General features: G+C 39.8%; 3 protein-coding genes across 3 annotated transcripts; 1 reads left to right on the plus strand and 2 right to left on the minus strand.

Annotated features, from left to right (window-relative positions):
- Positions 1–214: 214 nt before the first annotated feature.
- Positions 215–12,245, plus strand: LOC128357618 (ninjurin-1-like). Its single transcript, XM_053317984.1, has 3 exons — positions 215–253; positions 6,293–6,530; positions 12,103–12,245. Exons 1-3 carry the CDS (start codon positions 215–217, stop codon positions 12,243–12,245), a joined length of 420 nt encoding a protein of 139 aa, XP_053173959.1.
- A 2,654-nt stretch (positions 12,246–14,899) lies between these two features.
- LOC128357325 (caspase recruitment domain-containing protein 19-like) lies at positions 14,900–19,617 on the minus strand. Its single transcript, XM_053317651.1, has 6 exons — positions 19,546–19,617; positions 18,042–18,187; positions 17,772–17,928; positions 17,137–17,205; positions 15,547–15,612; positions 14,900–15,324 (listed from the first exon to the last, which is right to left on the minus strand). The coding sequence occupies exons 1-6, from the start codon at positions 19,550–19,552 to the stop codon at positions 15,218–15,220; spliced, it is 552 nt and encodes a 183-aa protein (XP_053173626.1). The 5' UTR covers positions 19,553–19,617; the 3' UTR covers positions 14,900–15,217.
- A 189-nt stretch (positions 19,618–19,806) lies between these two features.
- LOC128357324 (uncharacterized) lies at positions 19,807–25,256 on the minus strand. The gene is made up of 5 exons (XM_053317650.1): positions 24,755–25,256; positions 22,386–22,580; positions 21,335–21,482; positions 21,059–21,226; positions 19,807–20,938 (listed from the first exon to the last, which is right to left on the minus strand). The coding sequence occupies exons 1-5, from the start codon at positions 24,816–24,818 to the stop codon at positions 20,599–20,601; spliced, it is 915 nt and encodes a 304-aa protein (XP_053173625.1). The 5' UTR covers positions 24,819–25,256; the 3' UTR covers positions 19,807–20,598.
- Positions 25,257–26,074: the final 818 nt, after the last annotated feature.

Consider the following 26,074-nt stretch of genomic DNA (forward strand, 5'->3'; position numbering starts at 1 on the left):
TTCTCAGACTCATCCAATCACTCAAACAGAGTTCAGCAACCTGCCTTACAACAGGATTTTCTAAGAAAAGACTTGTTCTGGTACCATAATAGGAAAAAAAAACTGCATGTATTGCTTTCAAATCAAGTCTCATCCTCTTTCCTCCACAACAGGACAGCTCAGTTTCTCTCTGCAGCCTGCAGCTGAGGTGCAGTAGCCCACGCATGGGATAATGATGAGCAGCAGCAGCAGCAACAGGGGAAGTGGGGCTGAGGTAAGATATTTGAGACCATTTTTATATGAGAAACAGGTCAGTCCTGTATTGTGTCATACTAGGCTGTATAGGTGACCGTTTATTGAAGTAAAATAGATTGGTAAAGTTGTCGGTTGTACAATGTATAGAAGCAAGAGGAACCTCAAGAGTTGAAGCCTGGATGCATTATTTATTAATTTATTTACTTTGGCTACCATGGGGTTTAAACTATAGAGGGCTGTGGAGAATGAATATAAAGTCATACATAGGGGATAATCAAAACACTGAGAAATCCAACAGGTGCCAATTAAGTGCTCGGAGATACATCCAACAGCAATGAGAACCTGGAAAATATAATGGAAATTAATACAGCAGCCATGCAGCAATGCCAGCATTATTTAGATTACAATGTAAATCTTTTTATTGGGACTAGGTCAAAGAGGTGTTGCTTCACCGGCTAGAGCCATAATTTCTGGTGGTGTTGCAACTTATTTTAAGGTGTTCATGTTAAAGTATCCACCCAGTTTTCTGCATGTGTGTATTCTATTACATCATCTATATGAGAGAAGCCAACAAAAGAAAGTCCACACAGATGGATAAATTGCATATCCACACCGAAACAGGTCAACAAAAGAAAGTGTTTTGAAATCCACATGTCTGTTACAGGCATGCTGGGTCAGATGACAGTCTGGTTCAGTTGAGGAGTGAAGTACTGTTTGCACCTCAGTGACCTTATAAATAATGAATGCCCTCCTTTGTTTCCACTTCACTGGCCAAAATGTTCACACATATACATGCACACACAGTTTTACTTTTACATAATGTCAGCCTACATCGTGCCACAGCTTGATTGTTGCAGGAGTGTTAATTGTGTTTTATGTGGCGAATGAAGTTGCCATTTGACAAGTAATTATGTATGGTAGAGCTGCATCTTTTACAGGGAAAGGAAATGGGCCTCACTGTGTCATCTATATGGTCACTGTCTTGATAGCAGTGTCTAATTTCAGATAGATGTGTGTGTCTGTGTGTTTGAGGAAGAAGAGAGGAGGAAGAGGGAGAGAGAGAGAGAGAGAGAGAGCAAGAGAGAGAGAGACCCTGGCAGCCAGATATACTTCCTTATGACTGTCAGAGCTCAGCCAACAGATGCAAAATGTAATACCCTTACGCTCAATAAAATGAGCAATTGGTGTCATTTGTAATGTGTCTCTCAACACAGTGAGTCAACTAGAATGGAATCAATCTGTGGTTGTTTTATGGAGTGAAGATCCTGCGTGCAGACTTTCCACAGGCTTTTAATATCTCAGCCTTTGTTATACTGAAATCTGAAACCAATCTGATGACCGGTCTGATTGCAGTACAGCACTAGCACATGCTTGAGCATGTCTTTTCTTCTTTCTTGATAATCAGTACCCTTTACTTTGCAACTTTCTCTGGAATGAGAGTGTTTCATTTTCTGAGTGCCATAGCGGTACGGGAGCGCGGTCTGAAACAGCCATGTTTGCTTTGCACTGTGTGAGGCTGTAAAACTAAAAGCCCTACAGAGAATCATGGAAATTAGATTTACAGTTGGGTCGATCCTCATCTGGAGGAGGGCCAGAGTTTGAGGTGAGTGAGAGAGAGAGGCTGCTGATTGGACATGATGGATGGAAAGCAAAGAAGTGCTGATGTATGAGAAAAAAAAACAAAAGGAAGGGAAACGCACACCCATGCAGTTAGAGATGTGGGTTCATTTGCCTTTTCGACATGCTGCTGAACAACAGCAAGTCCAGTGAAGTAAATAATAAATGCATCTCTCACTACGTCTTAAGTTGTGTCTTGCATTGTTGCTGCAAAGAGCTTTCTAAATGTCAGATATAGAGCGTGCTGGTACTGTGACTGTAATGCAGGTATTTAGCTTAACTGTAATGAGTGAGTATGATGATGTGGGAAAAGAGTAAAATCTTAAGATGAGGTGTGCAAGTTGAATGAGTTCATTCTTTTGCTTGGAAGTCAGCCAAATCTTTACTTTGCTTTACACAGTGAAAAAGTGCTCCCACTCCCAACTGCTGTAATGGCTCATGTAAATTTAAGGTTTGCGTTGAATCTCAGGAATTCAAAATTCACAGACTGTAGCTCTGCCATTCTTGATTTTTTATAAATATCCAAATAGATGAACTGTGATAAACTAACTCCAAGTAGCTGTGGGGCAGACATTGGATAGTTACTTATGGTGGTACACATCTTTATTCATGGTGTGGTGGTGTAGCTGTGGATGAAAGTCAGCAGTATTTTATTTGTTTTAAAGCACTGCGTGAATTGGCATCAGTTTAAATGTATTTTACCTCCAGGCCCCTTTGTGTTTCTGCAACATTGCTCCTCACTATTCCACAGTTCAGGTAAAACTTAAAAGTGGGGGCAACAGTTGAATGTTCAGTTGGTTTCAAGACATCTGAATCAACACTTGCATCTCTGATGTTTGTCAGGGATCCAAAACAGTGTGTAACAGTGTATTTTAAATTGTTGGACCCATACTGGAGAAAATGTTCTCTTCAATTACTCTTTAGAAAGGCTCTTTCTTATTGTTCAATCCACATAGAATGTATTTATTGTGTGTCTATGTTTGGCCATTTCATTCATCTATTATTTATTCACCAAGCCATTCAAATTATTTAAATGCATCACAAAGAGTCTCCCCAGACATGTATTATGAAATGAATACATGCAGATACAATACTTATGCTTGGAAAAACAATTTGTATGATATGTTTTTTCCAAAAAAAGTACATTTAATCCTTAAAATGACATTGACTCTTCTCTCATCGAAAAATCCAGAATCAATCAATATTCTCAGTGTAAGTGCACTGGAGGCTCCAGGTTTCCACATCACAAGGGCAAGAGTTGAATATTGGACCACGATTAGCCTCCAAACTAGATTGAATGTCACAAAATATGCTCAGTGGCACACCCCTAGAGATCAGATTTTCAAGGATCAAAGAGAAACTTTCCACTTTCAGTAGATGGATGTGAAAACAGCCTTCCAGTGTCAAATGCAACCCGTGCATCATTCTGCACAGTGAAGATCAACCATGTAACTGATGCAACAATAAACAACACACATTTTTGAGTAAAGGGGAACTTTAATCTCAGTGTAGCATTTTGGTCTACATGAATCATTTAAAAAGTCCTTCATTTATAAGTTAGTTGACAATCTTATTTCCTTTGGACCATTTTCTCTTATCAACATACTGCAATATTAATAACACCTAATCTAATTCTGCAGAAAGCAGGATATGTTAAATATTATTTCATGAATCTATCTGATATTCCACTGTGACATACATAACTGAGAGTTAAAACTGATTCAAACACTTTAAAAAAAAATCTCTTACTGTCTTCCCTCCCTTTCCACATCCTCCCCCTTTCCCTCCCAAAGTTTCTCCCCTGAGTCTGTTTCAGACAAGGAATACAGCTTGAATAATTCATAACAAAAATAAGCATTAAAACTTAGAACCAGTACAGTACAGAACTATGAACCTAATGAGAACTATCCATTTTAGATTGTGCAAAATAACAATGGATCTGTAACGGCTGGGTGACTGACAAGCATTTTGTTTCTCAAATAGGAAAACAAAAGTCAGTATGCAATACAGTATGCAAATTAGGCCCGTCTTCCGTGTTTTTCTATTTTAAGTGATATCCAAATGAGAGCCTGGATCAAATGCATCTGGTAATTTTTTTGCATATGCAGCAGTTTTACATTCCCCACCCCCTTACAATATGACATACCGTGGCCTATATACACTATCTTTGCGTTCTACATGTCTCCTCAGCTGTGATTAGTTGTTATCGTATGTTCTCAGCCATGTGATATGAATAGACATGAGGATTAATCCTGACAAAAAAAAATTGAGTAGGTGGCCTCTCGTCTTGTCCTTGCGTACACATTACTAAAGTATAGTCAATACATACATAATAGGGGTTCTTCATGTTATAGGTGAATAGTGGAGAATTCGTCTGCTGTGTTTTTTAGACTTACTGAGTGCATGTTTCCAACCTGTGATCTCACAATAAGTATTGTCTCACTGTGTCTGTTGACTTGGGGATAAAGGGCTGTCTTTGAAAAGCTAGATGTGTCAGTGTGTGAGAGCAGAATGGCTGACCCTGACATGTCATGACAGTGTGCCATTCGTGGCATTTGGTATAAATCGCAGTTACAAGGACACTACACCGTGCCATGTTGTATTTCCCCTGGAGTGTAGGTAAACAGGTTTTTCATAACTGTTTAATTCCTTGTTGTGAGTTGTACCACAGAGCATTATGGCTCAGAGTGACAAGGATTTTGAGAAAGCCCAAGGAGACACTTTTGGAAGGATGTCTGCAGTGTTCACACGGGGCTATGCCAAATTTAAAAATATAAACTGATACGTACACTGTCAGGTGGAGAGCTTGAGAATTAATCATGGCTTAGTGGTTATCCCAGGACTGAAAGAAAAATTTGAATAAGTACTGCAGTCAGAGTACAAGCTCTTCTCCAACCCCCTCGACCACACCCACTGCTCAGTTTGTACTTCCCCTTCATATATCAACTTAACCATGCCAGCTGATTGCTGTGAATCTCTTAAAGACAATATAATTCAGCTGTATCCTACCCTGTAGCAAATTAGAGGGTGCAGCTATTTCTTTTCTCTCCCCTTGTCTCTATCCCTGGTGCAAAGGAGAGACAGTTCGTACCAGCTCTGTGGTTTGGTTAATCTCTGACAAGCTATGCTCTATGCAGCTGCAGGGGTGTATTGTGCGGTAAAAAAAGGAGAAGGCTTTAGCGCTGAGGAAGAAACTCCTGATTATTTCATGTTAGCAAAGTATACGAGAGTGCACGTTTTGGCCTTGACATGACCAAATCTTCAGCGATGGTGCTCAGGTGTTGCCAAGCATCGCTGAACAGTGAGATCCAAGTCGATGTTCATACAGCAGCAGTGCTCCAGAAGAAGGTGTATTTTCATTATTTTAAAAGAGAATGATTTCTTATTGATCAGAAAATTGCATGTTTATCTAGCACCTGTTGGCGTAGTTCATGTTTTTCTCTTTACGGTACAGAGTCCACTGGGATGGAGTAGACATACTCACAACCTAGCTAATCTTGTGTTACATAATCAACTACACAAGAATCAATAGAGCATAGAATCCAATGTAAAACTGAGATTAAACTTTTGGGCATCACCTTTTGATCACTGATAGGGTTTATAGCTTGAATTAATCTCCTCCCTAAGACCCTGCTATATATGCAATGTAATAAATGCACTATAGTGTTTAAGTGCATTTTTGTCACTCACTCACTCATTTGATATATATATAGAAAAAATATTGGTACTCAGAAAAACAGCCTCAGTCTCAAAAAGCAGGATTAATAAAGTAAACTGCTTACGTAAAAAAGAGCTGTTCTGGGTTTTAGTCAGTGCAGTTATCCAGCTAACTCTGTAATCCTGCTCTGAGAGACACCAATATGAGCATAACATGACATGATCACACTGTCACTCACTACAAATCTGTTTACAAGCACAGGACGGACTGTCAGACACGCTGATTTGATTACAAAATGTGAAAGAGTGAGTTAAGAGTGCAGCTGAGTGAACTTTGACATTGACAAAGATAAAGGAAAATGGCATACTTAATGTGACCATTTGAAACCATACTGTAGCTACTGTATGTAGTGGCCTTGAACGCTGTGCATGCTGACTTGTTCATGTTCACCATGTTTTAATGGGTATGTTATCAGTGTGTCAGTATAGCTTTGCTACTAATGGTTCTGTTCTCAAAGGTCACTCTTCTGTAATGGGTGCTTGTTGTGCTAATTAGGTCAGAATGTTAACCAGATCCTCACCAGCATTGCACAGGAAGCACTAAATTACTGCTAGCCTCATCAACATGTTGCCTTGTTGCTCTAGTGGGACAACAAAATACAGCACAGAGCATGTCTTTCAGATGACTTCCGAGCATTCTTCCTTCAGGCGTTATCTCAAAGCTATAAACATTATCTCTGTGCCAATTACTTTCCCCCTTCTCATGTCTTCTTTCCCCCTCCAGGCCTCCCATCCAGATGTTTGGCCCAACAGCCCTGCGCCTCTAAATATGAACCACTATGCCAACAAGAAGAGTGCAGCTGAGAGCATGCTGGACGTTGCTCTACTCATGGCCAACGCCTCCCAGCTAAAGGCTGTGCTGGAGCAGGGGCCAAACAACTCCTTTTACACCCCCATCGTCACCCTAATCAGCATCTCACTCTGTCTGCAGGTCACAGTGGGTGTTCTGCTTATCTTCATAGGTGAGAAAATAAACACTACCTTATCCCTTTTGGTGCACGAGAAGTGTTTGTATTGTCTCTCAACCTTCCCTTGCCCTTTGTGTTTCATCCTCTCTATCCTGTCCCTCAGGAAGATTGAAGCTTACCATATGCCGCCTTTTGCTCTACAATACACCCCCACACCCACCAATGTCAAGTCCACTGACTCCCGACCAACAACCCATTACCAGCTGGACTCTAGCTGTAACCATGGTAACCAGCCCTGACACCAGGTCAGAGTTCATCAAGGTTTTAGTGCTGCTGTCAGCACTCGTGGGTCAAGAGGCAGAGGTTAGGTCTTTTTTTGTCTACTGTGGATGTGCGTAAAGGTGTCAATATGTGTCATGCACAGGTCCATGCATGTCTTGGAGTATTGAGACAAGGGCCAATAAGGCAATCAGGCTATTAGGCTTTAAACACCTAGTGATTTTAAGGATGTCTAAATTTGACAGACACATCTGGGGAAATTGACAAACCGGTCCAATGAGATGAGATGAGATGTAAGACTGCAAGTTAGACTGCAGTTTATTTTTCTAAAGGACTGAACAGCAGGTCAGTGAACTGTAGCCAGGCTACACTGACCCATGTCAGCTCTAACAGGAGTAAATAAAGGAATCAAAAACACACAACAACAACTACTACTACTACTACTACTACTACTACTACTATGATGATGATAATGATAATAATAATGATAATAATAATAATAATAATAATAATAATAATAATAATCCAAAAATAGCCAATTATGAAAAAAAAATTCTAGGGTATATACCTATGAACATTTGGTTTAGTTTCCTTCTTGCTTGAAACTCTCTTTTAATATTTTTCAAAAAATCACAATAATTGTTATTAATCATCATTATTACAATCAATCATAATTAACTATGAGGAAACATTTGAGCTTTGCATTTTAAAGGATCTCAACTCTAGTTTAAAGTATTCAGTAAAAAATGATTTAGAAACACATTTTGTGCTTTATGCTGGGCCTGTGTTTGTTGAAATAAGTAATCCCATTATTGGGGATGCTATCAACCAAATTCAAATGTTTATGAATTTATGTGCATATTGTTAACACAGAACGGTAACCCTACAATTTAATGGGTGATTCTAGCATCAATATTATCAATATTATCAATTGCAAAATCAGGGCACGTCCCACCGGTAGGAGACCCCGGGGAACACCCAGGACAGGCTGGAGAGACTATGTCTCTCAGCTGGCCTGGGAATGCCTCGGGATCCCCCGGGAAGAGCTGGACGAAGTGGCTGGGGAGAGGGAAGTCTGGGCTTCCCTGCTTAAGCTACTGCCCCCGCGACCCGACCCCGGATAAGCGGAAGAGGACGACGACGACGAATTGCAAAATCACAGATTCTTTTGATACTTTACACTCTCATTCTTACCGTCATTTGATTAAAACTCCCAACTGAGTGACTGAGCAAACAGCCACACTGAATGATAACTGTTCTCTTTTACTTTAACTCTTTAACTTTGAAGTCTGGAGTCTTTTATATGGATGTTGCTGATCATTAGCAGATTATTTGTCAAAATTGTAAACAAAAATCTTACAATACCTCAATCTTACTAACCCTAACCCAAATATACAAGATGTTTTAATGAAACAAATGTAACACATTTCCAACAAATGATCGCTCCACATCAAAGTGCTCAAAAGGCTTTCAACTCTTTTTTCTGATATCACCTCCTGATGTTACAATGAATCATTTCCTCTTACACATGTTTCCTCTCAACCCCTCAGTAGATCAGCTAATCCCTGGATAAATTCTGCTATAGTGACGTCTGTAAAAACTAAATACAGATTTTACAAACAAATATCTAGAGTCGTACTCCATTTAGTTATGCTCGATTTAAAAGATGCAGACACAAATTAAATCATATCATCAAAAGATCTGGAAAACACTATTTTAACACCTTATCTGAGGCAAACCATTCAATTTATGATTAACAAAAACAAAAAAATCCACAAAACTACCATTTGAATTTAATACATTTTATGGTTTCATAATTGAGCATAAAAAAATAGCCCATAAATTCAACTTTTCTTTTTGGATTCCATCTAGTAAAATGATCCTTTAAAGTGTGAATGAATCATCCTGTACTAGAATATTTTAGAATTTCTTTGATTACAGAAGCTGGGGTCCAGAAGGTCATATAACCTAAAAGATTCATCTCCTGTTTTATCCCTGTTATAGCCCAGGTGGCCTATCTAAATTAGTTCAGGATCTAATACTTAAGCCTTTAGCTGAAATTCTTAATCTGTCCTTACAAAAATATGTTGTCTCTGCTGAATTGAAAATAGCAAAAATCATTCCAGTATATAAAGATCATGACCCAGCTATTTCAATTCCACCTGTACTGTAATAGAAAAGTGCTAAAAAAAAAGTGTTTATCAAAATTGTTGAATCATCTGGATTTTATATACACATCAATATGAGTTATAGAAAGAAGCAGCCAACTTCTATAGCTGTCTCTTATCTTGTTAATGTAATCTATAAAGCTCAAGGTAGAAAGGAAAATACTACTGGAATCTTCTTAGACTTATCTTGGAGTTAAAAAATATGCATTTCTCTAGTTTTCAAGTTACCTTAAAGACAAAAAAACCCAGTCCCTTATAATGTTATTCATTATTTTTATGGTGTATCTCAAAGATCGGCCATATTATTTTTAATTTGTACTCATGATTTTTGTAATGTTTCTAACAAATTGTCCAAAGTACTATTTGCTGATTATATTATATTTTTGTATTCAGATAAAGAAGCCAACAAAATAGCTTAAATATTAAATAAAGAACTCATTATAAACTCATATTAAGATAAGTGATTGGTTTAACAAATGATCTCTCAATATGATGAAAGCATGTTTTGTTCTTGTTGGTATTCAGCCAGGGAATGATGACCTGTGTTTAAATTTAAAAATGAATAATACTATTATTGATAAAGTGAAGTGTACATGACTTCAAGGGTGTACAGTGTGATGAGCTAATTCTGGTTACAATAAAACAGCACAGTCACTACTCAAATTGCAAATAGTGTTGAAATTTCGGGAAGAGTTTTACCTATGACAAATGCTGAGTTTGTGACTGTTATACTTATCTCTGGTTTATCTTATGTATTACTGTAACTCAGTCTGGGCATGTATTCATTCCGCTAAACTTGTCACTACTTTTCTTCTCTAGAAACAAGCATGAAGACTAAGAGTCATCAACTGTGTGTACAGTACATCAAACTCGTTCATCACAGCCTTTATTTCTCCAGTCAGGGATCCTCACTGTTTATCAGCTCAACCAACTGATTACATTATATTTATTATTATTATTATACAGTTACTTTAATTACTACTTTCATGAATTGTATTCCTAAAATCATCAGTTCCATAATTGTTCCACTCATAATAACTTCATACTTCGGCCTCCTGCCTACCGAACATCTCACTTACAGTTTGGTTCAATTTACAGAGGTTGAATCATACAGTATGGAACACTCTGCCAGTTCATATTTTAAACTTAGCACAATTTAAGAGAGCTGTAAAAAGTTTGTTACTCTATCCGCAATGTCATCCTTATGGATTGTCTTTCTAACCTACCACTAGTATCATTTTAATATACTTTTTTCCCCCTTTTCTAATTGAGTAAGTTATGCCTTGGAGTGCCTGGGTAAAGCCCCTTTGAGGGTTTTTTTTTTTTTTACCTCTCCATCACATTTTTCTATTATTGCTGTATTGGTTACTTTGTATTTTTTGTGTACATGTCTAAATAAATTAAAATCAACTATCACGTGTCTGAAAGAAGGCCAGTCAGCACATGATGGTCATCGCACATTCATGAATGCCGGCTCCCTTCGACCCCCTCCATCTACCAAATCGCTTGACTCCACCAGGCCCCCCAAACAACGCCCCTTGTCTCCACCAGAATATCAAACACATCTCATTCCTGTCACCCTTTTCATTCTTCCTCCTCCTTCATTTTCTTTGAATATTTTGCACCCCGCTGCCCTCTCTTCCCCCATCCCCACCTCCCACTCCTGTGGATCCAGCTCTGTCTAATGGAGCCAGTGGTGCATGATGTGAGTGGCCTACATACCACCCTCAACACACACACACACACACACACACACACACACAACCCAACTCCACCCTACCCTATGCAGATCAGACACACACACAGCCAGACGGGGTCCTTACACCATTTAACCTTTGGTAATCTCCCACAAATACACACATACATGCACGTACACATAACATGTGCCTGTCGACTCACTGCTACGTACTAACCCTAGACACACCTTAATTATTTATAGGCCTGTCCTTGTGATGATGATGATTCTGATAAAGATGCTGATTAATTGTTTTTGCATCAGCACAAATGGAATGACACTGTATTGACACCACAGGTATAAAGGCAATGAAACTTTCTTTCATTAATTATAATCAAAACATATGCACATTTCTGAAATTATATTCTTATTGTATGACAGCTATATACTGAAGTCACTAACCTCTACATTAGGTAAATAAACCAAAATCAAATAATAAACCAAAACTTTTTTTTTTCCCCTTTTCTTTTGAGCTCATTCAAATTCCAATTGTACAGAATTATTAAAATTGTAACACCTCATTTTCCAACCGAATATGAATATGCTATGCATGAATATGCTAAAACGTCTTACACAGACAAAAACATGTACAGTACATTATCTTAGTTGGTATCATTATTTATGTTCAGGGTCAATCAGACTCTATCTGCGATTTGCGAGGGGTAGTACTCTATAAATACTACTGCCAACACCAATTACAGAGCATATGAAAATTCATTGTATTTAGGTATGTTTTGCAACTGGGGTCTCTAATTAAACATGTCATCAGTTCAAAATCATGCTTAGACGCAATTCCCATCTAAATCAAACCATGTTGGACAACTCCTTTCCAGGACATTATGCTTTATTCACGAAATGTTTTCAGCTACCTCGCCCTCATCATGGTGATTGATGAAAGCAAATAGCTGAAAGCATTTTGTGAATAAAGCATGGAAGATCACACAGGTAAAGTACCTCGCTGTGTGTGCATTCTCAAAGCAGAAAGTTATAACAAATTTAGAAAAGTCATGAAGTATCAAGGTGATAACACAATATAAAGTATGTTTTGTTGGGCTGTAAATGTAAGTTGTTTCCAATTTACAATGATTAAGGACAAAATCATAATTCATAATTCATCACTTTATGTTTATCTCTCATTAATTGTGAATGGTTTCAATACGATCGAATGATTTGTTTGGCTCCACTAAGTGTTTGTAAAAAATTGAATCATATTACTCCCTTATCCTCATATGCCCTTGTCAAAATTAAATATTTTTGTTGGATCACTCATTGTCATGTGAGCTTTCCAGAATTATTTGTACATGGATTTATGGTTGACGGAAAATCTGTGTCATAATGAGTTGGCTTGAGTCCCAGAATAAAGTAGATTGCCTATGTTTGATTAGACATTCATTGAGTGTGTGTTTGTGTTGTTAAATTGTGTTTCCTGGTTTTGTGCACACAGTTCGATGGAACCTGAATGATGAGCTAAAGCATCGGAGGCTTGACATGATGGAAAACGTGGCCACAGGCCTGGTTTTTTTCATTGTGGTGGTCAATGTCTTCATCACAGCATTTGGAGTCCACAGTCCGAAGCGCAGTGACTGACCAAGAACACACAAAGGTATTCTTTCTATTTTTGCAAGTCACATACATTCTTTATTACTGTCTCTGCTCCCCTGTCTTTACAAACAGGTGTTTTCTATCCTGCCTTACTATGCAGTTTGCCCCTACAGACATTCATGTAGTCAGCATGTTTTTGGTCCTCTTCTCTACTGACCTGACCTTTGCAACCCCCTACCTGACCTACAAACACACTGACCTCTCCAGGCTCTCAGAGAAATTTCCACCGGAAAACAACTTAAACAAAACCCAATCACTGTTCGTTTACTAGAAAATCATTGTCCTGCACTGTTTCAGCCACAGAGAGATAACAGGGAACAACAGATAAACAGTGACAAAGTAGTGACAAAGAGGTCTGGCACATAAACAACACGACATTTGTTACTATAGTGGACAAACAGGAAAGTGTAGACAACAGCAGTCAGGCACATGTGACCTCATACTCTGCCCGAGAGTAAACCCAGGCACCAGCCAGACAGAAATGCTCAACCACAGTCACATGCACACACAAATGCTGACAGCTGAGCATGCTTCAATTTTTAATTGCATTGGTGACGTTCGAGTCCGATGTCATGGTTCTTTTCCAGACGGCTTGGACCAGGAGGTTTGACGGGTCTGTTGTGCACATATACGCAGAGCAGGGTGTGCCTCATCTGACTCAAAGCTCTGACCCACCTCAACAGCTTTAACCTTGCCGACACATCTGTCTCAAACCACAGGCGTCATGTCTAACATTCAATTATAACAATGTTTGGTTGTGCCATGACTCTCTTTTGCAATGAGCAAAACTAAAGTGTGTCTGTGGTTCTCTGGACCAGCAGCTGGTGAGTCAGTCAACATAGCACCGACCCCAGCAGAACTGCTCGTTAAAATTGAAGCCTTAATTAGACTGTGTTTCAGCAGTGTCACTGAAACCCCAATTAAAGCCCAAGCAAATGCTCATTTTATACATTTCTGTCCCTTAACAAAAGAATATAAAAGTAGTTTGAGAACATCTGTTTTGCGTAATTATCTGCTAATACCTGAAGAATATTTGTGTTCGAAACTATAATTTCTTCAACGTGACTGTGACAAAGCACCTTTCAGAGGACAAACCAACGTCACAATTCTATCCTTCTCCTCCTCCACAACTATCATTGGTAACCGTGGAAACAGCCAGACGAGCAGAGAACCAGATTGATGACACACAGAGCTCCACTCAGGGCAGATCTGTAGACTGATATACATACATAATACAGCCTATATCTGTGGCTCCTACACTTCCAGCTCCATCTCAGTGCGGAACAAACTGGCTCTGCAGGGGTCTAACATGAGAGGACGCTGATGATCAGCGAGGAGTTTTAGTTATTCTGAAACAGAACTATTAATAACCCTCTTGTGGGAATGTGGATGCCAGTCTTCCAACTGAACAATCACCCTGGTGACACTTCCAACCCCCTAGCACCTCCCCATCCCTCCTGTCTCTGACTCCCCTCTCTGATCTGTTGCTCTCTTTGCAGAGAAGACAGAGGCGGAAAAGTGCTGCTCAGTGCTGCAAATCTCCTGAGATCAGACACCTGAGCTCTCCTCCGAAGCTATGCGGTATATGCCATCTTTCAAGTGGCTATTTTTCTTCAGATTCATTATCACATGAAATACTTGAAATGGCATCAAGTGAGTAAGAAATGCCTCCACCCTCCACACAGGTCTTTCACGAGCTGTCAAGCAAACAGCATTTAATGTAGCATTGGATCAACTACCTTTCTTCATTCAACCAGTTTGATTGTCATTATTATTTAATGAGGGCTGTCTGTTGCTCCTGATTATCATTGTTATACCACACCAGAAGATTTTCCATCATCCTTGTTTCCTACTTTGATGCACTGAATGAGGAAGCAGTGCCCTCTAGTGCATTTATTGATGTTGTTCAATCAATGAGATGAATGTTCTATCATCATCTCCATTTCATGTTCACCATACAGGCAAACAACTTACTCTGGTTGCACACCAATAGTGCCCGACACAAACACTCTGCTAATCAACAGTCTGGTCATTACTGTGAATTTGCCTGTAAATTTAAAAATGCAATAACATACAGTATATTTGTTTTATTGTGTACATATTTCTGTGTATCTTTGTCATACTACATTAAAAAAACAACGTACAACTCCATGTGATGTTAATTTTGTACTTTATTTGAGCAAAAGTTGTTATAGTGCACTTTAGTTCGTAGATGTTCAAGTATCTTCATCACAGTATTTGAAGGCACTTAAAGTGGGCGAGCATGTGAGAATTATGCAGTATCTCAAATTTTAGGGTAGGGTAGTTCATACAATACAAACCAACAGTCTACTCATACAGGGGTTTTCACTTATGTTTCTTAACCAGATGTCTTCTCCATACAGTGTGGATGTGTACAAACTGTGCTTGATTGACATCTTCTGCACCCTTCTGTTGGTTTTATGTATATATATAATTTTTGTTGTTCTTATTCGTAAAAAAAGTTTATGGCAGCAGATCATTCGTAACATAGCTGCACCCAACTTCAACCTGAGCAGAGATCTAATCAGCCTGAGTTATTGTTAACTCCTGTGTGGATGAACAAAGCCTTTAAATTTCATTCAAAGTAAGATTCATCTCATCACTCAGTTAAGAGTCTTACACAGTATATAAAAGCAAAAAGCACTATGAGAGAACATGATGTTTTTCATATAAAGAAATGTCAGCCATGGGAATTTATGACAGATTGAGTCAATTTCAGCTACTTAAGAGATTAAAAAACAAGTCAATTGGTGCTTACAAATACATGCAATTTCAGGAAAAAAAAACAACTTTATAGCCCTCAAAGTGTTTTTGGCACCGCAAAATGGCAAATTTCATGGCTTGTTCTTCTCACAGATGATAGATAGAAGCTTCACTGATCCCGAGGGATCCCGTTTAGGCAAGGCTACTTCAGCACCTTCAGCACCTTTATGGCCTTATTTTTTATGCTTTCCAACCTCAGCATAGGAAATTAAAACATCTTGACTAAGTCTTGCTGCAGAGCAGTGAAGGAACGGGCCAGTACATCTCAATGTCTCACCCTCTGTGGGTAGAAAAAGTGGCAAAAAAAGAGTTTTAAACCATATAGACGGAGTAGTTTAGAAATGAGAAAACAAGCAGAGAAGAAAGTTAGTTTTAAATATGAAATAAAAGGCTTTGGATGCTTTCAAACTTGTGATGCTTTTGTACACTTAAAACTCTTGACATTCAAAATGCCCGAGGACAAACAAGTCTAAACACTTGCCTATCATTCTGTATGACTCACCTCCATAATAGTAGAGAATTGCAATACCGACTGCAAAACTGAAACAGCTCAGGAAAAACATCGGTCCTGCAGAAAAGGGGATAAGAATGAAAGTTATCATCAGTTACTATTAGGTCAACAAATCTAAGAATGGAAGGCATACTAAAAGTGAGTACTGAGTCAATATCTGAACTTTACAGTGGTATACCTGAACGGCAACGAGTTCAAGGCTGATCAGTGAAAACACAATTGCCTTTTACAGTAAAACCACACATCATTTCTTTGTATGAGTAATGATTGTGAATCCATGTTTCACCACATCATAGATGACCCATTTCCCTGCTGACATACCTTTGACCCACTGGATGCACCCCTGACTGTTCAAAGGAATGCAGGACAGAGGAAGCTGTTTTGGACCATGGTTTACACGTGAGCTTAACTGACCCACAAAGCCAGAGCCCTGGATGTAATGGGATGATGAATGGTGAAGTAAATGGGATGATGAATGGTGAAACGGTGCGGGGCAGTGGGGCCCACATTCTGATGCTACGGGTTAAAAGGTTCAGCAGACAACTACATTTGCTGAAGAACAAAGCTTAGTTGGGCTTAAGGGGCTTATCTGAGGATCAATGAGGGGTATAGAGTCTGCGTGACACACACTCACATAAACTGTAAGATCAACACATTTAAAAAAACACCATGGTAGCCAAATTAAACTTCCACAACTGCAGATTACAGTCACATTGACAATGAATTGTTAGAACATTACACTACTGCCAACCGTTTTCCCAAGTAACAACAGTTTTAAGAATTACTTCCGACTTGCCATCTCAGTACATGCCGCTATTGGATTAGATTCAACATCATCATCATGAAACTAGTCATTTTGGTCTATTTTTCATTTTCAAAGTTGTGCTATTAAGTTAATGCAGGTTTGGGCAGGGACTGTTGTGAAAACAATTCCTTAAGGATGCTTTCAACAGAGCTCCAACACTCAAGATGTGAGAAATGATTGAATTCATGAGCTCTGTTGTCATGAAATCAAATCAAAGGTAAATCAGTCAAGCCAAAAACATTATGTAACTTTTTTTGTTGTAAATTTCATAGTTTCTTGGACTACAACAATGGCACATTTGATCATTAAATCTCAGATGTCACAGTGTTCTTGAACGCACCACCAAGGAAGCGTTCTCAATTAGTTTCAGCAACTGCATCTCTACATGTTGATAACATAAACTGGAAAAGAACTACAGTTGACTGATTGTCTACTGTAATGAGCTGCCAATCTCAAGAAGATTTTAGTTTGGATATCTGCATGTTAATTTTAATTTCTGAAGTAAAAACTACGTTCAAAGAGGTAATCAATATAAATATCTATGGTGAGCTTTGGAAAATTGTTGACAGTATTGTATATTATCAATACACAACTTTCAAAACCACCTGCAAACAAATCTTGAAATAGGTAAAAAAAGAGTAGGCATGGAAAATTCTTTATATAGTCCTTTATGTTAGACTTATTTATTTTACTTAAAAAACAACAATAAAAAACCCAGAAAGTAAATCTAGTGGTCCACTTAATCAGATGTATCATTTTATGTTGATTAGATTTACCTCTGTCATTAAGCACATGTTTCTCTGGTTGGGCTGCCACATTGTTAGACAATTTTGGGTCTGTCATCTCTAGAACAGAGAGTGAAAACAGTTAACATCCACACAATAAAAAAGACTGCCTCTGCAATGTCAGATCCACAATGTGAGCTGCTGCCTGGTCAGCACATTGGCTTCTTTCTTTCCTAAATGTTTCTTAAATAGGATAAGCCCACATAAAGCCAGCCTGGGCAATTACAAAGCAGGGGATCCACCATCATGAGTGATTTGCCTAACTGTCCCACTTAAAAAAAAGTAAGGGGTGCCAACAATGCAACTAGTGTATGCAGAGCAGAGAGAAGCAACTGATAATGTGTCAGTGTAATTACTTTAATAACATTATGCACAGGAATTTAAAAAAATGATGAACAGACAGTTTCTGAAAGCCACAAGATGATGTGTTTGAACATTGGCACATGACTATGCACGTAGATGAACACACAGCATGTTACAGTATAATATACAAGCTTGCATGCAGTCCTTATACTACTAACTATTGCCATGTAATTCTGAGTTAAATTACATCTCAAAAAGGAGTGCTACAGTGCTCTGCAATTTTCAGCTACTGTTACGTCTGCAAAGCTCTGCTCATGTTTTACCTCTTTGTCTGACTCTGGTGGGCAGGCTGGAGTAGACGTGCTCAGCATGGATGTGAAGTCCCCTGTAGAATTCATGACAGGCGTCCTCACCCTTCTCGTGCAGGTGATTCAGCAGCTCGGCTAATCGCACCTTGGTGGGCACCCTCAGGTTCCTGAACTGCAGAGAGACACATGCTGCATTGACTCACTGCACATATCTGTACACTGTTCACTCAGTTTAGCACATTAGACTGTGAAGACTGAACTTTAACACATATTATCTATAGTCACCCTTTGGGCTTCCTTGTCAGTGAGTGTCTGGGGGTAGATCCTGTTGAGCTGCAGCACTAGCCTGTCAACCAGCTCAGTGTCCATCCTCTGGTCTGAGCACAGGAACTGGGAGTCCCTCTGGAGCTGCTCATGGTAACCGCCAATGTCTAGCCACAGAGAGAACAACATTATAGAAGAGACAAGCAAGAGACAGCCTTTAATAAAAATAGGTCTACACTACACACAACTTAAATCGTAATTGAAGACCGGGTTATGACCCTGCACAATTAGGGCACGCTACACAGCTCTAAATGGAGGCCTACAGTCCAGTCGTAAGTAGTTTCTTGATAAGCTGGTCTTGGCATCAGTCCTGTTCTGAAAATAAATGTCTAAGAGGTTTATTCACCCCTGAGAGGTGAATACAGTTGCTGCAATATTGTCCTTTATTTAAATAGCTTTAATGATAGTAGTTAAAATCAAGCATGTGAGGCCAGAATACCTAGTGAAGCTTTGGTTCTGTGTCAACACCTTACAGATACTTAATTAATTTTTGAGGCCATATAGAAACTTTAATGGTTTCTGACTATTTCATAGTGCCTATTACCAAATCACAATTCCCCTAGCTCAACATGATACTTCAAAACTAGATGTTCAAAACTGAAGTAAGAAAACAGAGAGTTCATTGAGCAGAAAGGAAATTTGGGGCATTATCAGAAGTTATGGTGTATTGAAACAAATATTCTAAATATTGAGCCACATAACACCTGCTACTTGCAGTGGATGAGCAACAGCCTGTGGAGATGCAGCAATGTGCAACTGATACCTTTTGTCACCACAGTTAGGTAAGCACAAACTATTATCAAAATCAAGAGGGTAAGAATTTGGTGAAGTGACAGTTTGTCCAGTGTTTCATGACCATCCAGTTAATATAATCTGTACAATCTTTCCAAAGTTCTCCTTTATTCAAGATGGAAACATCTGTAAACAAGGTGAGGTAGAATACCCTTCAATATGTTAAAACCATTTCAGCAGGTTTAACAATAGTAAATTAATGTTTAAGTTACTAGACTGCGTCCATAATGGAAAAATGTTAGCTACAGCAAACTTAAGATATGGATGTGATTCACAGATTAGGAGCTTCAACAAGCATATTTTCATAAAGAGCTGTTTAGCTCTGACGAAACTGGCAACAGCTTTCCCTCGTAACAGAATGTAAATAGATCCGTCTATCAAAGTGCTGCTGTTTTATTTATAGGTAACACATTTGGTCAGGAATTTCAGACTATTTCCACTGGTGTTAAATAACACCCACATACGTCTTCGCATGAAGCCAGTATTAATGTAACAAAACTGCTATGGCAACGGCTGAACCTAAAACTGTAATGTTGAGGAGAGTCTTTGCAACAAGAGGCGCACCCACACAGAGCAGTGGGCGATTAGCGATCATATCCTGCAAGTCAGCGCGCAGGGATTACCTTAAAACCATCATAAACAAGACGAAACATCTTACCCTCAATTCACAAACCTGGCATACTGTCAAACAAACTGTGTGTGAGACTTTCCGAACGAGGCCCCCCCGGCAAAAACTTCCTGTTGTCCCCGGTGTGGCGGTCACTGTCGTCCCGTTGCATTCAGCAGGCGCGGACAGTGCGCCGCCCGGAGCCACATGACTGACCTCTGGGACACATGATGATTATCAGCCCGCAGTCATCGCTGACAGGCAGATTATCATGAGCAGCAAACTGAACCACAACACTGTCATTTATCACTTTATTTTATTCCCTTCTTCCATTTATAATAAGCACTGAGTCTGATCAATTAGACCTGCCAATAATAATAATAATAATAATAATAATAATGATAATAATAATTGCTGTCTTTTTTGCTGTGTTTTTATTAATACATTCTTCACCATGCCGCTTGGAATACATGTGTGAGTCAGCTACACCATTACACAGAACAGTCAATATCACTGCACTGGTTTGGCTTGACATTTGCATTCATTGTACATCATCTTCCCTTTGCAATACCGTCTTAGTCATAATCAGTACTCTTTTATTTATTTACATTCATTAAAAATGATTAGTTACATACTTGCAGTGCTTTTCAGCTTCTGTCCTTGACCACATTGGACTTTCCTGCCCAGAGATGAACTTCCTCAATTGCTACAACAGTGTGTTGTGATCTGAGCCCCAATAAACACCTTCATTGTTAATAAAAACTTAACAATTTAATTAGTTTATGAAAAGCTCAATTAAGGGCAAGAAAGTCCCTTGACCTTATTAGTAGAGGGGGTGTCATCCAACAAGGCTGGAGTCCTGAAAGTGCAATGGCTCCTCTTTTCAGACAGAGGGCAGTGTGCCATCACAGTTTACAAAAGGCACATGTGTCTGTCAGATCAGTAAGCCTTTAGAGCCTTTAAACTGTGCAGCACTGCAGACATTACAATTTCAACAAGACAAGGAATGCTCAGTTATTACTTCATGTAGTCCTTATTGATGAAGCTGACACTGTTGTACAGATTTGGTCAGTAAACAACGTCTTGACTGATGGTATTCACATCCTTCACGATGTGTCCTCACACTGATATTATCCGTATGGAAAATTCTTTGGCAGAGTTTATATTCCTCGGGTTGGACTCATCTGTGGTTGATGGGTTCGCTCCAGACAAACTACTCTGCTGTCCCCCATACTGCCAAACTAAACCGGATCCCACCGCTGAGATCTGGACCAAGCTCGTGCTCAGAGTTTGACAGGAGGACAGAGAAGGTCCTTGGTATGGAGGTGGCCCAGGAATCTCTGTAGGTTCTTGGTTTCGGGGTAAGAGAGGCTGGTCATAGTCAACGCCGGGTAGAGGAGCATGTGGAAGAGGGGGATCATAGGTGCAGGCAGGACCATAGGCATAATGCTGATGACATCTGTGGAGGAAAAGACAGGAAGACATTGCTTTAGTGTTTGTGCTGGTCTTCAAGTCTTTGAGGACATTTTGAAAGTTTTCCTTTTTTAAGCATTCAATCTTCAATTCACCCTTGTCTCACCTGTAGGGGCGCATGTCATCACACAGGGCTGGGCTGCGGGTGTCCCACAGTGAAAGCTTCTCCTGGGTCTTATTATTGTTGTTGTTGTTCCTGCCTTTATGGCTGTAACGAGACCTGTTGTCCCCTTGATGCTGAGGCTGCTCCTCCCACTGCCACAAATCTGACTCCCTGGCAAAAAGTATTTAGTATTTCAGTTTTCAAATTCATTACAGCACACTGACTGATAACACCCCCCCCCCCTTCTTGTTCTTATCCAATCTTTTGCCTCTCACTTACCTCTCCTGCTGTTTCCTTTCGTCTTCTTTGATACAGTCGAGCAAACAGCATGTGATGAAGGCCACGGACATGAATAAGATTATGGCTGAGCTTATAATGGATGCCAGAACAGCCACACGGAAACCATAGTCCTCAAAGGGAGACACAGCTGGAATGTGAGAGAGAAAGACCATTGACTGATTTATGGACTCAACTTATTCAGTCATCACAGGTTTACCAGACAACTCTATTTGTCCTGCTATAAAATCTATAGTATGTACAATTCCTAAGACTCTAGCACAAAACAAAGTGCTCCGCCCCTCAAATATATCACAAGTTTTTCCATTATGATTTAATCTGAGGAGGTTGGCTGAAATATCATTTTGCAACAAAGTGCACTTGCCAGCTCATCAAAGAGGGGGCAATAAAACATAAATTTCATTTTTAATTTCTTTCCGTTTCACTTCAGACAGTTTCCCCTCTCCCATGATGATTCTTAAAGTATAATTAAGATCCTACTCTTGCTTTTTCCACTCACTAACCAAAAGAAAGACTAACTGGGCACCTGCTTGAAATTATTCCTCTCCACCTACATTAGCATTAATATTCTCCTTTAATGAGCTCTATCCCCGAGCAACAAATTATTTTCTCTCTAATGTGTTCTCACATAGTCTAGAGCATTAATTATTGCGAGCCAAATAATACCTTAAGTCTAAATATAAAATCGCCCGTGGCCTCAATGCCCATCACATAATGTTTAATATATATTCCATCTCTTCTGAATAATGAGCAGACAGACAGTTCAGGGGAAGTTTTGCAACCTCTGCAATTCTCTGAGTAAAAGCATTTGAAACATTTAATCTGCACGCATACACACACACACACACGCACACACACACACACACACACACACACACCCACACGTATACACACTCATTTTGTCTAGTAAGTGAAAGAACAATACATTCATAACACACACCTGACTTAACAGCAGAAGAATCCTACTATTATTTCCATTCTTTCTCTATTAACAGTCTCAAAGTCTCAGTTTTTGCACTCAATTTCTACTTACGTTTGCAGTAGGTCTCCCCTACCCAGTGGGTGCTGTTGATGTCCATAACACACATCAGCTCTTTTCCTATGAGTTTATGATTTGCTGGGCACTGCAGAGAAATGACTGTGCCCACATTGGTACCATTGCCCTGGATGATCCTCTGGGTGCCCAGGGCTGGCAGCGGCATGGGTGTACACTGCGCCTGGGAATGAGCTAAAAGAAAGAGCTGATGGTCAGTTGGTGATGAACCAGACTGTGTAAAACAAAAACAGTGGTTTTGATTTAATTATATGGTGGATGTTGGATGTGCATTAATCACCGAAAGTTCACCAAAAGTTTGAACATATGTATAATTCATATAGTCTCAAAAGAAATTATGAATTTGTTTTGTTTTGTTTCCACAGCTATCAGTGCTGAACCCCTGTAGGGCTGCATAACACTGCATGACAACCCCCCCCCCCCCCAAAAAAAAACAGCCTGGTGCTGTGCTGCATCGAAGTCTAACGGTATCGAAGCAGGAAATGTGATAAATCATTAAACAAAGGCCTACAAGGCTGGTGGAGATACACAGGCCATCTGGAGCCATGCTAAACAGCCAGTTATCATACAGCATAACACAGTACAGCACAGTGCTCAGCATATTACAGGATGGGAGGTCTTTCACTGTGTCAACTCAGTACGCCAACAGTCTGGCTCAGTTCAACCACAATATAGGAGTATCACTTCATCATGACAAAAGCTGTTGGAATGCAAATACACACTGACATCAGTTCGGTGATTTCCAGCGGATAGTTGAAGGCAAGTGTGATCAGGTCCAGGAAAAGTCTAAATCAAGTTGTTTATTCAAGGAAACCTTCATCTGGTTGAAACTGAAACAATTGCTTACAACAGAGGAGATATTGTGTTCCTCTGTTTAACTATTGAAGGAATTAAGGAAAACATCCAAGAATGTGAGTGGGGATGTGCACTCTGCAGGAAAAACATGTGGGACACTTTTTTTAATCACCAAAAGGGACATCAAACCCCACCAAAAGTTGCTGGTTTCATTTGAGAGAGTGGAAAGAAAAAATATATCCACCCCTCTCTAACCCTGTCAGATGCATGCAAATTTCTCCATGTTTCATCTCCTCAAGAGTAGACTACTGCAATGCACTATTCACAGGGATCCCTGGCAGGAGCATCTAAAAGCTCCAGTCCATTCAGAACAGTGCTGCCAGGATCCTGATGAGAGTGCAAAAACACAAAAATATAACACCAGCTCTGTTTTCATTGCACTTGCTCGCTGTCTCCTTCAGGGCTGACTGCAAAGTTCTGCTACTCACATACAAATCTGTCAATGGACATGCATCTCCCTGTCTACAGGAACTGATCACACCACAAACCTCCACCTGCACTCTCCGATCTGCCAGCAGCTGGCTCCTCTGAGCCTTCAGCACCAAGTTCCGCACCATGGGGCCCCCAACTACTAAGCTCCATCATGGGGGGTTGAACCTTCTGCTCTGCTGCACCACACTTGTGCCTTTCCTATCCACCTGAAGGCAGCACAGACCTTAGACTCCTTTCTATACAGGAAGGCTTTTTTCATCTTAACTGTTATTACTGTTTTCTGTATGTTGTGTGTTATTAATATTATTAATATGCAAGTGTTATAAAGTGCATAAAGAATTTTACAAGCTTCTGATCAAGTTTCAGAGTAACATTGGGCCAGACACAACTGGGATACATGCTCCCCAGAAGGCCATTAGCATTAGCTGAACATATTCAAGTTTATGTAACACAAGGGCATACTTCATTGTCGATAAGCAGAGAGCATCACTTTTATGTAATGTGTGTTTGCGTGTGTCTGGCCAGCTGTGCATTTAACCAGACTGTTGACACCCGTGGTGTCGCCTCTCCCTTTCACTTCCTCTTACGGGTTTTTTTCCTTCTGTTTTAAAAAAAAAGTAAGTCATGAAATGTTTAAGAAAGGTGTCCGTGACGTTCATTCAATTTTCACTCACCAATTCTCGGCTCTGACACCAATTCCGAGGAAAAGACGTGTAGCTATGCGCTTCCTTGTGTATATTAATTGGATTTGTATCTCTTAGAAATGATCCCAAACACATCGTTATAATCTGCAAATGTGCATCACATTAAATAATTTACCCCTAATCCCGTACCATGTTTAGCAGATGCAGTGTGTCCCAAAAAGAACCTCTAAGTGCTTTTTTGGGGGTAAATATTTAACTTTAACCTAGGCAACCGTTTCTCAAAATATGTTGATTTTCAAATTCAACAAATTTGCATCAAAGTGCCACAAACAAATCGTCGTGCCCGCACACATCCTAAGCGTTCAACTCGGGAATAAATTAGAAAGCATTTGTCTTATTAAATGTAATCCATTTTACCTGAGTTATTCCGCTGGTCATTTTTGTTTTTGAAATCCGCTATTGAAGCTGTTGCGGCTGACATGATGTTGACAGACAGACACCCCCAGTCCGCGCGTAAAGACTGCGCAACGGTGCTCCTCTGTGTCCGGTATAGGATACCAAACAAATCGGGATTCCGTAGCTGGAGTCGTGCGTGAGCTTCTCTGAGCGATTTTATTCACCTCTCTTCCGCCCTGTAAACAGCCTGTCATCCACTGAGTCCTCCCACGACGTCTTCGATTTACTTCTTCTAATGCCCGGTTTGGACAGCGCGCTGAGGCGACTGTCGCTCAATCGGATGAGCGCACGAGAGGACGAAGAGAGATGAAGTGATCGGTCTAGACCTTGTCTGGCAAAGCAAAAATGACTTTGTGGATTACACCCGGCCAGGTCAAGTTGGATATCAGACCTGCGCTTTGTGAACAGGACCTAGATGAGTAACAGCAAGAACACGCTCTTTGTGGGCAGGATGTCGCACCGCTCTTCTGTCTCAGCCTATCAGGATGTGGTACTTCAGTCAGAGTTGAAAATGTGCAAAACGCACACAATCAGTGACGTAAATCTGATTTTTAAGAGGCTCTGCGTGGCTTCGTTTGCCACTGCACAGTTTACAGTCCTGTCATGAGTATTTCTACACTTTATGTCTGCACACAAAATTTAGGTTTCCAGATAAAGTGGTTGAGTGAGTGAGTTCTAAATCAAAGAGAGATGCCTGAAGAGAATGACTGCTTAATTATGTCCAAACTCGCTTTTAGTAACTCCTACAGCAAGTCAGGACTTCAATAATTTACTCTAATCATGCAATAGAAAGCTTAAAGCTCTCTGACCATCAGTGAGGAAGTTACACTTGAGAAATGCTCAAAACCAGCTTCAAAGTAGGAGATGCAAGACGTTCATTTAAATAATGCTGACAAGTTGCAACAGAGGGTAGAAAAGTCAGACTGATAATTTAACCTAATAGAAAGTTGTCTTATAAAATGTGTGAGGGGGAAAGATCTTTCAACTGAGCCCTGTTAGTGCTGTTTGGAGGATCTTATCAAGGCAGAGATTGAACAAGATTACACAACACATTTCACTGACATTTATTGTGCAACAGAAAGAGTTTACTGTAAAATTTTGAAACTCCTGTTTCCCTCTATGGCACCACCCTAACTACTGATGATAATAGTTTGTGCAGGAGTTAATGGGACTTTACCTATGTCTGATAAAATCAGTAAACAGATGTTTTTCACTTCTCCTTTTCACAGTTCACTGTGTCACAGTTCAGTCTGTTGTGAACTATCAACACGAAATGAAAAT

This window comes from Scomber japonicus, chromosome 4 (assembly GCF_027409825.1).
Source record: "Scomber japonicus isolate fScoJap1 chromosome 4, fScoJap1.pri, whole genome shotgun sequence".
Classification (NCBI taxonomy): Eukaryota; Metazoa; Chordata; class Actinopteri; order Scombriformes; family Scombridae; genus Scomber; species Scomber japonicus.

Coding starts and splice junctions, on each gene's coding strand:
- LOC128357325 (XM_053317651.1), bottom strand. Junction 17,929..18,041: donor CTGACAAGGAAGCCCAAAGG/GTGACTATAGAT, acceptor GTCTCTCTGCAG/TTCAGGAACCTGAGGGTGCC. Junction 15,325..15,546: donor AATTCTCTACTATTATGGAG/GTGAGTCATACA, acceptor TTCTACCCACAG/AGGGTGAGACATTGAGATGT.
- LOC128357618 (XM_053317984.1), top strand. CDS start 215: ATGAGCAGCAGCAGCAGCAACAGGGGAAGTGGGGCTGAG. Junction 254..6,292: donor ACAGGGGAAGTGGGGCTGAG/GTAAGATATTTG, acceptor TTCCCCCTCCAG/GCCTCCCATCCAGATGTTTG. Junction 6,531..12,102: donor TGTTCTGCTTATCTTCATAG/GTGAGAAAATAA, acceptor TTGTGCACACAG/TTCGATGGAACCTGAATGAT.
- LOC128357324 (XM_053317650.1), bottom strand. CDS start 24,818: ATGTCAGCCGCAACAGCTTCAATAGCGGATTTCAAAAACAAAAATGAC. Junction 21,227..21,334: donor GAAAGGAAACAGCAGGAGAG/GTAAGTGAGAGG, acceptor ACTTTTTGCCAG/GGAGTCAGATTTGTGGCAGT. Junction 20,939..21,058: donor GATGACATGCGCCCCTACAG/GTGAGACAAGGG, acceptor TTTCCTCCACAG/ATGTCATCAGCATTATGCCT.